The sequence below is a fragment of the Colobus angolensis genome, unplaced genomic scaffold (genome assembly GCF_000951035.1).
Source record: "Colobus angolensis palliatus isolate OR3802 unplaced genomic scaffold, Cang.pa_1.0 Scaffold479, whole genome shotgun sequence".
NCBI lineage: Eukaryota > Metazoa > Chordata > Mammalia > Primates > Cercopithecidae > Colobus > Colobus angolensis.
Window position 1 is genome coordinate 397,294 of NW_012118254.1, and position 10,509 is coordinate 407,802.

At 46.1% G+C, this 10,509-nt stretch overlaps 1 protein-coding gene across 1 annotated transcript in view; it reads left to right on the forward strand.

The window, feature by feature from the left end:
* Positions 1-10,071, forward strand: part of LOC105523859 (TPT1-like protein) — a 17,268-nt gene extending 7,197 nt beyond the window's left edge. The window contains 2 exon segments of the mRNA XM_011958883.1: positions 8,141-8,542; positions 8,545-10,071. Coding sequence (XP_011814273.1) covers positions 8,149-8,542; positions 8,545-8,774 — 624 coding nt within the window. The 5' untranslated portion in view covers positions 8,141-8,148 and the 3' untranslated portion in view covers positions 8,775-10,071.
* Positions 10,072-10,509: the final 438 nt, after the last annotated feature.

Here is a 10,509-nt window from a genome sequence, read left to right on the forward strand (position 1 = left end):
CACCACGTTGGCCAGGATGTTCTCGATCTCCTAACCTTGTGATCCACCTGCCTCAGCCTCCCAAAGTGCTGGGATTACAGGCGTGAGCTACCGCGCCCTGCCAATGTAAACCTTTCTTAGCTCATGGGCTATGCAAAGCCTTAGACTGACCCCTGATCCAGACTGTCTTCTGGGACAAGCATTTCTGTGAACTGCCCCATGTGATAACTGAGTTGTGCAGTAGCTGATGTGGTTTATTGCCTTCCCATCTACTGCATTGTCAGACCAGTCTGACTGCACAGGGGCAGTTGGAGGGGAGCTGCATATGCCAACCATTACTCTTCAATCGAGTGTCCTTTATGAGCTCTCTCTCTCCTCTCTCTCTCTCTCTCTCTCTCTCTCTCTCTCTCTCTCTCTCTCTCATTACTGACTACCTCAGTGTAGAAACCCTCATTTTTTTCCCCAGACCTATCCTTATTACCCAATGTGCCTCTGCTTCCCTGGGTTTAGGGTAAACTGGAAGGAGAGAATTTCTGAGTTCTCTTACTTATTTTGTTCCATACTTCTCCCCCAAATATGTGGTTGGGGACCCCCATCCTGGTCCACCCTGTCCTGCCTTATACTAGTATGAGTTTAGGGCTATCGTTGGAAAGTCTGGCAGCCCAGGCCGTAGGATTCCAGTTCAGTCTATGATTTCCTAGGGAAATCACCAGGTTCCAAAGGCTGGTTTTTAAACCTGGAATATCCATGTATCCATTTCCTAATGCAGTTTTGACCTGTTCTGGACAGAGCACTCAGCCCTAGCGAGAAAACCAATGAGGTGCAGAAGATATTCTGTGCCCACAGTTTTTCCCTGCCTTCTGGACCCTTGGCCCCTGAGATGGGCTCCTTCAGATTGCCCATACAACAACACAGCCACGAGACATTCAGCACACCACCTCCTCCTGTGTTTTGAACCTCTAAATGGACTCTGTTCTAAAGCTTCTTCACGTCTCTCTCCATCCTATTCTCATCTCCACCTCTCATGCTTCTTGGGAGTCTGAAGCTCAGATTCACATTTTCACATTTTCTCATATAAACGTTGTGATTATAGAATGGATGACATGTATGTGTCTGTGTGAGTTTGGTTTCTCAACCTGGACTGTGAGGGCTAATAAATTCACAGATCACACCATACATGTGCACATGCACACACACACACACACACACACACACACACACACACACACACACACACACTGTCCAGCACCCTCATCAGTTCTCTGGCTTAGGTCCAGATCTGATGAGACTGGTCAAGAAGGGGATAGTGGGGGCTCCTGAAGCATTTGCCCTTTCTTGCCTCTTGAAACCTTCTTTCCACTGGCAATTCAAAACAGGCCGACATACAGAGGGCTAGCACTTTAATTTGATGTGGACTCAGTCATTCAGACCTAGCTCTCAGGCTGCAGCTTTTCCTAGCGCAGCAAATTGCTTCTTAGAATCTTTAGTTTGATTTCTGTCATTTGAGCCCAGGGATCTACCCACTTACTGAAATCTAAATTTTAAAAAATCAGTGATGCAAATAATTTTCAGGATTTCCCTATTTAAAAGCATCCATGAAACAGTTCCTTTATGCCTTCTGTTTAGGATTTCCAGAATTAGGAAGGGAAACCAGGCTTGTGCCTTGGATCCAAAAGCAGCAAAAATACTACACTTGCCAAAAGCAAACTGAGGAATCAGCATTGGCCAGTCCTAGTATGCAGTCAGGAGGTGGACTTTTGTTAAGTTAGCTCTTACCATTTAATACTTACTGAGTGCCAACAATGCACTTAGAAAAATAAGGGAGATAAGAATTCACAGACCAATACCCTAAACTGGAAGGTACAGATAAGACACATCTCCTAGAGCTGAGAACGTGTCCCTAACATTTCAAGAAGCAGCAGAAAGTAGGAGAGATCACGATCCCAGTCTTTTTAGGATTCCAGCACAAAATGGAAGGGAGCCCTCTGTGGAGTGACATTACAAAGGGTTTTTCTTGTCTTTCTCTAAAAAAATAAAAAAATAAAAATAAAGGCATTCCTTACTGGCTTGCTACCAGCAATTGAACTGTATTCTTTATATAGCTAGAGCTGTTTGTGTCTTCTTAAAATAAACTTTTTCTGTTAAAATCATTTTCTGATTCACCCTCTGGTTTTCATTGTAGCAATGATACCTTTATTCAGACACTCCGCCCAGTTTGTGAGCATGTTTAACCATCCACACGAGTATGGGGCCCACACACATTGGATCTGATGCTCACGAACCTGAGAGCTCAAAACAGCTATGTGGCACAGAATGTCTTGCAGAAACCTGGCCCACGGAGCCATGGGCCTAAAGGCAGGTAACCCATGTTCTGGGACTTCATTTCTGGGATTCGAGTCCAGCTGTTCCTGGAGTCAACAAGGGGGAGTGGGCAGCCATCACCAGGCCCCTGAGGGGAGGAGGTAGCCTTAGCAACTATCCCCAGGGCCAAAACTCCCTCTCTCTTCTCTAGCTCAATAAAGTCACCCAGCAAGGCAGACCAGAGTGAGTCTGGGCTGGGAGCAAAAATCCCAGACCAAATGTGGTCCAGATCATTTCCATCCCTCAAGAAGGGTATGGTCCCACCATGCAGATGGTGACAGCCATATTTGAGAGTCAAATCTCATCAAAAGAAGAAAGGAACTTTGTCATCTATTCCCAACTGTCCCAGGCCTCTAAGGCTGAGGCCCTTGTAGCCAGCATCCCTGTCTCCCCAGGCCCCTGACACCACTGGGCTGCTCTTCCAAAAAATAGACCAGAACTGGAAATAGCCAGAAAACCTACAAGAGAAGGGAGAGGGGCCAGGGCCACCCTCAGACAATAGTGTGTGTTTAAGTTGGAGATAAAGGTCAGAAAAGGAAGCTAGCTCGAGGTGGGCCTCATGGCAAGCAGTCCCTTGGTAGAACCCTGCAGTTCAGGGTCTGGTGTTCACTCCAGCAGGTTCAGAACTCCTTTGTACCTGTCTTAGTTCATTTTCTGTTGCTATAACAGAATACCATAGACTGAGTAATTAATAAAGAAAAGAAATTCACTTATTTCTTACAGTTCTGGAGGCTGAAAAGTCCAAGGACATGTTTCTGGCATCTGGACAGGGCCTTCTTACTGAGTCATAACAGAGTGTGGGACATCACATGGCAAGAGAGCAAGAGCATGCCATCCTAGGTCTCTCTTCCTCCTATAAAGCCACCAGTTCATCATGTCCACCCCCCCACCACCACCACCGATGACCAACACACAAATTTTGAAGGACACATTCAAACCACAGCAGTACCACACCACCATACGCTGATGAAGCTTTTAAGGGTTTACTCACACTAACCAAACTCACAAGACAGGTCCTGGTATGTTAATTAACAGGCGAGAGAATATACCTCTCAAACAAAGGTCATAAACAGGAGGGCTGCAGGCTGAATTGAATTCACATACATTGTCTAGAGTACACAGTGCTGTTTGTCAATTTTTAAAAATTTAGGGGGCCGGGCACAGTGGCTCACGCCTGTAATCCCAGCACTTTGTGAGGCCAAGGCAGTTGGATCACCTGAGGTCAGGAGTTCGAGACCAGCCTGACCAACAAGATGAAACCCCATCTCTACTAAAAATACAAAAATTAGCCGGGCGTGGTGGCAGGCACCTGTAGTCCCAGCTACTTGGGAGGCTGAGAGAGGAGAATTGCCTGAACCCGGGAGGCAGAGGTTGCAGTGAGCTGAGATTGCGCCACTGCACTCCAGCCTGGACAACAGAGCAAGACTCTGTCTCAAAAAAAAAAAAAAAATTTAAATGGAGCACAGTCTCTCCAATTTACCTCCCACCACTCCCTGTTGCGTCAAACCCAACCAGCTTCATTCCCTTATAGTATCTGTCAGGTCCCCGAAGGCATATGAGTTTTTGACCCTTACATTAAGTTGTCATCACAGGTTGAAGTCCGCAGGAAGCACACTCTTAGATGGAGTTTACTGTGTAGGATGTTTACTAGGGAATGCCCTAGGGATCAACACCTGCGGAAGAGAAAGGAAGGAAACAGATTAGACAGGAGGCAGCTGGGCAAGGTGGCTCATGCCTGTAATCCCAGCACTTTGGGAGGCCGAGGCAGGCGGATTACCTGAGGTCAGGAGTTCAAGACCAGCCTGGACAACATGGCGAAACCCCATCTCTACTAAAAATACAAAAATTAGCCAGATGTGGTGGTGTGCACCTGTAGTCCCAGCTACTCGAGAGGCTGAGGTATGAGAACTGAACCCGGGAGGCAGAGGTTGCAGTAAACCAAGATTGTACCACTGTACTCCAGCCTGGGTGACTCAGCAAGACTCCATCTCAAAAAAAAAAAAAAAAATAGGAGGAGAAAAGAGAAAAGAGCAGCAATGCAGGTGTCGCAAAGCTTCTGCTCACTCAGTGACTGGCTCTGGCATTCACATGACCTGTCCATTGTCCTACATTGGGCCAAAGGGCAGGCCTTCATATCCCCGCTTCAATAAGTCATTGGCTCTGGGCCACGCCATGAAGGGCTTGACCTTGGGTGAGATGTCTGTCTCAAGCTGAGGCAATCCCTGAAGGAACTGATGGCTGAAGAAGGCTCTTCGCTGACAGCATTTTTAGCAGCTGGCAGTAAATCCTTCCTTGAAGGGGGATCTCGGTGACACAGTTCTGTGTCCATCACAGGTGTCTTTCTCCCATGAATAGTGCAGGCAAAACACTTACAAATCCTTATTCTGATTCCACCCCCACCTTTCTTTTTTTGAGACAGGGTCTTGCTCTGTTACCCAAACTGGAATGTGGAATGTGGTGGCACAATCATGGCTCACTGCAACCTCGAACTTCTGGGATCAAGCAATCCTCTCTCTTCAGCTTCCTGAATAGCTGGGACCATAGGCATGCACCACTACACGTGGCTAATTTTTAAATTGTTTTGTAGAGACAGTCTCGCTATATTGCACAGGCTGGTCTCAAACTCCTCGGCCCAAGTGATCCTCCTGCCTCAGCCTCCCAACGTGCTAAGATGACAGGCATAAGCCACCACGCCCATCCCGATTCCCTCACCCACTCCTTACTTAAGACCAATCACACTTCATTTTATTAGGTTTATAACTTTCTTCAGTGTCACCATCTTAGGACACATGCTAGTAGACTTTAAATAGACTTCAGTGTTTCATAAGCCTCATTAGTGCCCATTAATAAACTCTCTCCAAGGACATGTCGTGTCACATATGCAAATGGCTAAATCAATCCATCATAAAATACCATGAATAAAATGTTGCTACCATCTATCAGGCACCTACAATGGGCCAGGCATTGTGTGCTCCTCCATCCGTTTGTTTTATGCTTCCATTCAACAAATGTCTAATGAGCTCCTACAACATGCTGGGTGGCGCATTAGGATCTGAGGGTAGAATAGTGACTGAAGGAGACACAATCCCTACCCTTATGGAGTTTACCATCCAGTGGAGCCACTGCTGAGACCAATTCATACAGCATCCCTGGGAATCAGGACCAATGGACCTCATGTTCCTGTTATCTAAGGGTCACTACCCTGGCTATGAACTCCTCTGGTCAGCACTTATTTCATACTCGGCTCTGCTAGCTAATCTTCCCTGCTCCTCTTCCTCCCACCGTTTTCAACTGTGCTTTCCTGGAACCCCAGTTCCAGGGTGTCTTAGTCCATTTTGTGTTGATAGAATATATGAGACTGGGTAATTTATAAAGAAAGGAGGTTTCTTTAGCTCACGGTTCTGCAGGCTGAGAAATTCAAGGAAATGGCCTTGGCTTCTAGCAAGGGCTTTTGTGCTGTGTCACAACAGGGTGAAGAAGGTCCAAGGGGAAGTGGATATGTGCAAAGAAGAGAAAACCTGAGGGGCATCCTGGCTTTATAACAACACACTGTCACAAGAACGGATTCATTCCTGAGAGAACTCATCCAGTCTCACCAGAGTGAGAACTTACTACCACCAGATCAGCACCAAGCCGTTCATGATGGAGCTGCTCCCATGACTCCAAACACCTCCCACTAGCCCCACCTCCCAACATTTGGGGATCAAATTTCAACATGAGTTTTGGTGCAGACAAACAAACTACATCTAAATCATAATATTTCAACCCTGGGCTCCCCAAAACCAGTGTCCTTCTCACCTACAACCTACAATCATCCTATCCCAATAGCCCCAAAAGTCTTAACTTGTTCCAGCACCAATATAAAAGTCCAGTCTCATCTGAGACTCAAGGCAAGTTCCTAACAGCTATAAGTCTGTAAAATAAAAAAAATCAAGTTATTGGCCAGGCACGGTGGCTCACGCCTGTAATCCCAGCATTTTGGGAGGCCGAGGCGGACAGATCACAAGGCCAGGAGATCGAGACCATCCTGGCTAACATGGTGAAACCCCGTCTCTACTAAAAATACAAAACAAAATTAGCCTGGCATGGTGGTGGGCACTTGTAGTCCCAGCTACTCAGGAGGCTGAGGCAGCAGAATGGTGTGAACCCAGGAGGTGGAGCTTACAGTGAGCCGAGATTGCACGACTGCACTCCAGCCTGGGCAACAGAGCAAGACTCCATCTCAACAACAACAAAAAAATCAAGTTATTTACCTCCAAGATACAATGGATGCACAAGCATTGGGCAAACACACCCATTCCAAAAGAGAGAAATCGGACCCAAAAAGGGGGGTAACAGGCCCATACAAGTTCAAAATCCAGCAGGGCAGATATTAAATCTTAAAACTCCAAACTAATCTTTTACTCCATGTACCACTTCCGATGTACACTGGTGCAAGGAGTGGGCTCCCAAGGCCTCAAGCAGCCCTGCCCCATGGCTTTGCTGAATACTACCCATGTGGCTGCTCTCAAAGATTAGAGTTGAATGCCTGTGGCTTTTCCAGGCTGAGGTTGCACACTGCCAGTGGGTCTATAATTCTGGGGTCCCCATGGCAGCCCTACTCCCATAGGTCCACTAGGCATTGCCTCATGAGCACTTTCTGTGGAGGTTCTGCCCCTGCAGCAGGCTTTTGCTTGGGCACCCAGGCTTTCCAATACATCCTCTGAAATCTAGGTGGAAGCTGCCAAGTCTCCACGGCTCTTGCATTCTGGGCTCTCACAGACTTAACACCACATGGAAGCCACTAAGGCTTATGGGTTGTAGTCTCTGAAGTGATGGCCCAAGCAGTACCTGGGGCCACTGAGCTTCAGCCAGACTCAGAAACAATGTAGCAGGGATCTGAGGAGCAGTGTCCTGAGGTGGAGCAGGGGCAGCAGTGCTCAGGCCTTACCCCAGAAACCATTCTGTCCTCCTAGGCCTCCAGGCATATGATGCGAAAAGCAGCCTTGAAGATTTCTGAAATGGCTTCAGGGTCTTTTTCCCCATTGTCTTGATTTTAGCACCTGGCTCCTTTGGTTTCCTCTCCTGAAAATGCTCTTTTCTTCTATGCCATTTGGCCAGGCTATGTATTTTCCAAATTTTTCTGCTGTGTTTCCCTTTTCTCCAGAAATTCACCATAAGCAGTTGGAAGTAACCATGCAGCAGCCTGAACATTTTGCTGCTTAGAAATTTCTTCCACCAGGTATTCTATTAAATTCCATCTTAGATGGAGCAGGGATCTCCTGCCCCTGCCAGTTCAATTCTGTAGTAAGCCTTCCACAGAGCCTTTGGGCATAGATGTAGTTCATCCAAGTTCTTTGTCAATTTAAGACAAGGATGGCCTTTACTCCAGTTTCCAATATGTTGTTCCTCATTTCCATCTGGAATCTCAGCAGAATGGCCTTTACTGTCCATATTTCCATCAGCATTCTGGTTGGGACCATTTAACCAATCTCTAAAGGGTTCCAGACCTTCCATAGTGGTCTTGTCTAATAAGCCCTCACCAGAATCTTGTTTTTTTCTAGCCTGCTCTTCCAAATTCTTCCAACCTCTGCCCATTACCCATTTCCAAAGCTGCTTCCACATTTTCAGGCATTTCTTATCACTAACACTTTACTTCTCAGTATCAATTTTCTGTCTTAGTCTGTTTTGTGTTGCTATAAAAGAATACTTGAGTTTTTCCGTCCACTCCCCCTCTCCCACCAGCACCACTTCGGCTGCACTGAGCTCGCTCCGAGCTCTGGGCTCCTGCTAACCTAGCGCCGCCATTGTCTCCCTTCAGCCGCCATCATGATTATCTACTGGGACCTCATCAACCACGATGAGATGTTCTCCGACAGCTACAAGATCCGGGAGATCACAGACGGGCTGTGCCTGGAGGTGGAGGGGAAGATAGTCAGTAGGACAGAAGGTTACATTTTTGACTTGCTCATTGGTGGAAATGCCTCCACTGAAGGCCCTGGGGGCAAAGGTACCAAAAGCACAGTAATCGCTGGTGTTGATATTGTCATGAATCATCACCTGCAAGAAACAAGCTTCACAAAAGAAGCCTACAATAAGTGCATCAAAGATTACATGAAATCAATCAAAGGCAAACTGGAAGAACAAAGACCAAAAAGAGTAAAACCTTTTATGACAGGGGCTGCAGAACAAATCAAGCACGTCCTTGCTAATTTCAAAAACTACGAGAAAACATGAATCCAGATGGTTGCTTTGCGGACTACCATGAGGATGGTGTGACCCAATATATGATTTTCTTTAAGGATGGCTTAGAAATGGAAAAAAATGTTAACAAATTTGGCAATTACTTTGGATCTATCACCTGTCATCATAACTGGCTTCTGTTTGTCATCCACACAACACCAGGACTTAAGACAAATGGGACTGATGTCATCTTGAGCTCTTCATTATTTTGACTGATTTATTTGGAGTGGAGGCATTGTTTTTAAGAAAAACATGTCATGTAGGTTGTCTAAAAATAAAATGCATTTAAACTAAAAAAAAAAAAACAAAAAAACAAAAAAAACCTGAGACTGGGTAATTTAGAAAGACAATAGATTTCTTTATCTTGTGTTTCTGTAGGCTGAGAAGTTCAAGGGCATGGCCCTGATTTCTGGCAAGGGCTTTTGTGCTGTGTCACAACATAGTGGAAAAGGTCAAAGAGAAAGTGGACATGTGCAAAGAGGGGAAAACCTGAGTGGCATCCCGGCTTTATAACAACCCACTGTCGCAGGAACTGATCCATTCCTGAGAGAACTAATCCAGTCTTGTGAGATGGAGAATTCACTCACTCCTGCAAGACTGGCACCAAGCCTTTCATGAAGGATCCACCCCCATGACCCAGACACCTCCCACTAGGACCCACCTTCCAACATTTGGAGATCAAATTTCAACATGAGTTTTGATGGAGACAAATAAACCACATCCAAACCATAGCACAGGGATTGCTAAATACCCCAACAACAGAAATAGAAAGCTCCCCTAAACACCTTCCTTAACTGAGACCTAGCTGTCTCCAGAGGACCCCACTTCTCCTGTAGGCCTTTCCTCAGAGACTCTTTCCCTCCTCCAAATACTTCTGCATCTGGAGGTGGAGCGGGACCCTTCTTTGCTCCCCACTGCACCTTCCAGACCATGACCGCTGTACCTCTCAGGCACTTCCCTTCATTCTATCCTTTTGCCCACCCCCTAGTCTTGCCCAAATCCAAATCACTTCAACATTCATGTGGAAGATCTATCCCACATCCCATGCTTCTTGTTTCTTCAGCCTACTCACCTCTGTTGGCCTCCCTTTCTGCTCCAGTCACCCACTCTCAGGGCCTCGAGTGGATCTTGCAATGGCCCAGAACTGCTGTATCACTGAAATCTTAACTTCAATCCCCACAACCTCACATCTTTCTAAGTTTCCCATCTGATTACTTCATTACACTGTTCAACTTTGTTGAGACTTATATGAGCTCATCACAAAAGAAGAAATCCCAACATCCAATAAACATGAAAAGGTGCTTAACCTCATCTACCATCAGGGAAATGAGGAATGAGGGAGAATGGGGCATGAGGAAGGAGCATGAGAAAACTTTTTGAGGTAATAGATATGTGCATTATCTTGATTGTGGCTCTGGTTTCAAGGATGTTTACTAATCAAATCATCACTTAAAACATATGCAGTTTGTTGCACATCAATTATATATCAATAAAGTTGTAAAATATACACATACATATGGCCCGGTGCAGTGGCTCACACCTGTAATCCCAGAACTTTGGGAGACCAAGGTGGGTGGATCACCTGAGGTCAGGAGTTCGAGACCAGCCTGACCAACATGGAGACACCCCGTCTCTACTAAAAATACAAAATTAGCCGGGCATGGTGGCGCATGCCTGTAATCCCAGCTACCTGGGAGGCTGAGACAGGAGATTTGCTTGAACCCAGGAGGCGGAGGTTGCAGGGAGCCGAGATTGCACCATTGCACTCCAGCCTGGGAAACAAGAGTGAAATTCCGTCTCAAAAAAAAAAAGTTATATACACAGACACACACCAACAACATACCATTTCACATATGCCAGACTGGCAAATTTTTAAAAGTCTGATGATAATTCGTGTTGAGGAAGATGTAGAAGAGTAGAGATCCTCATACACTGCTGATGGGGCTA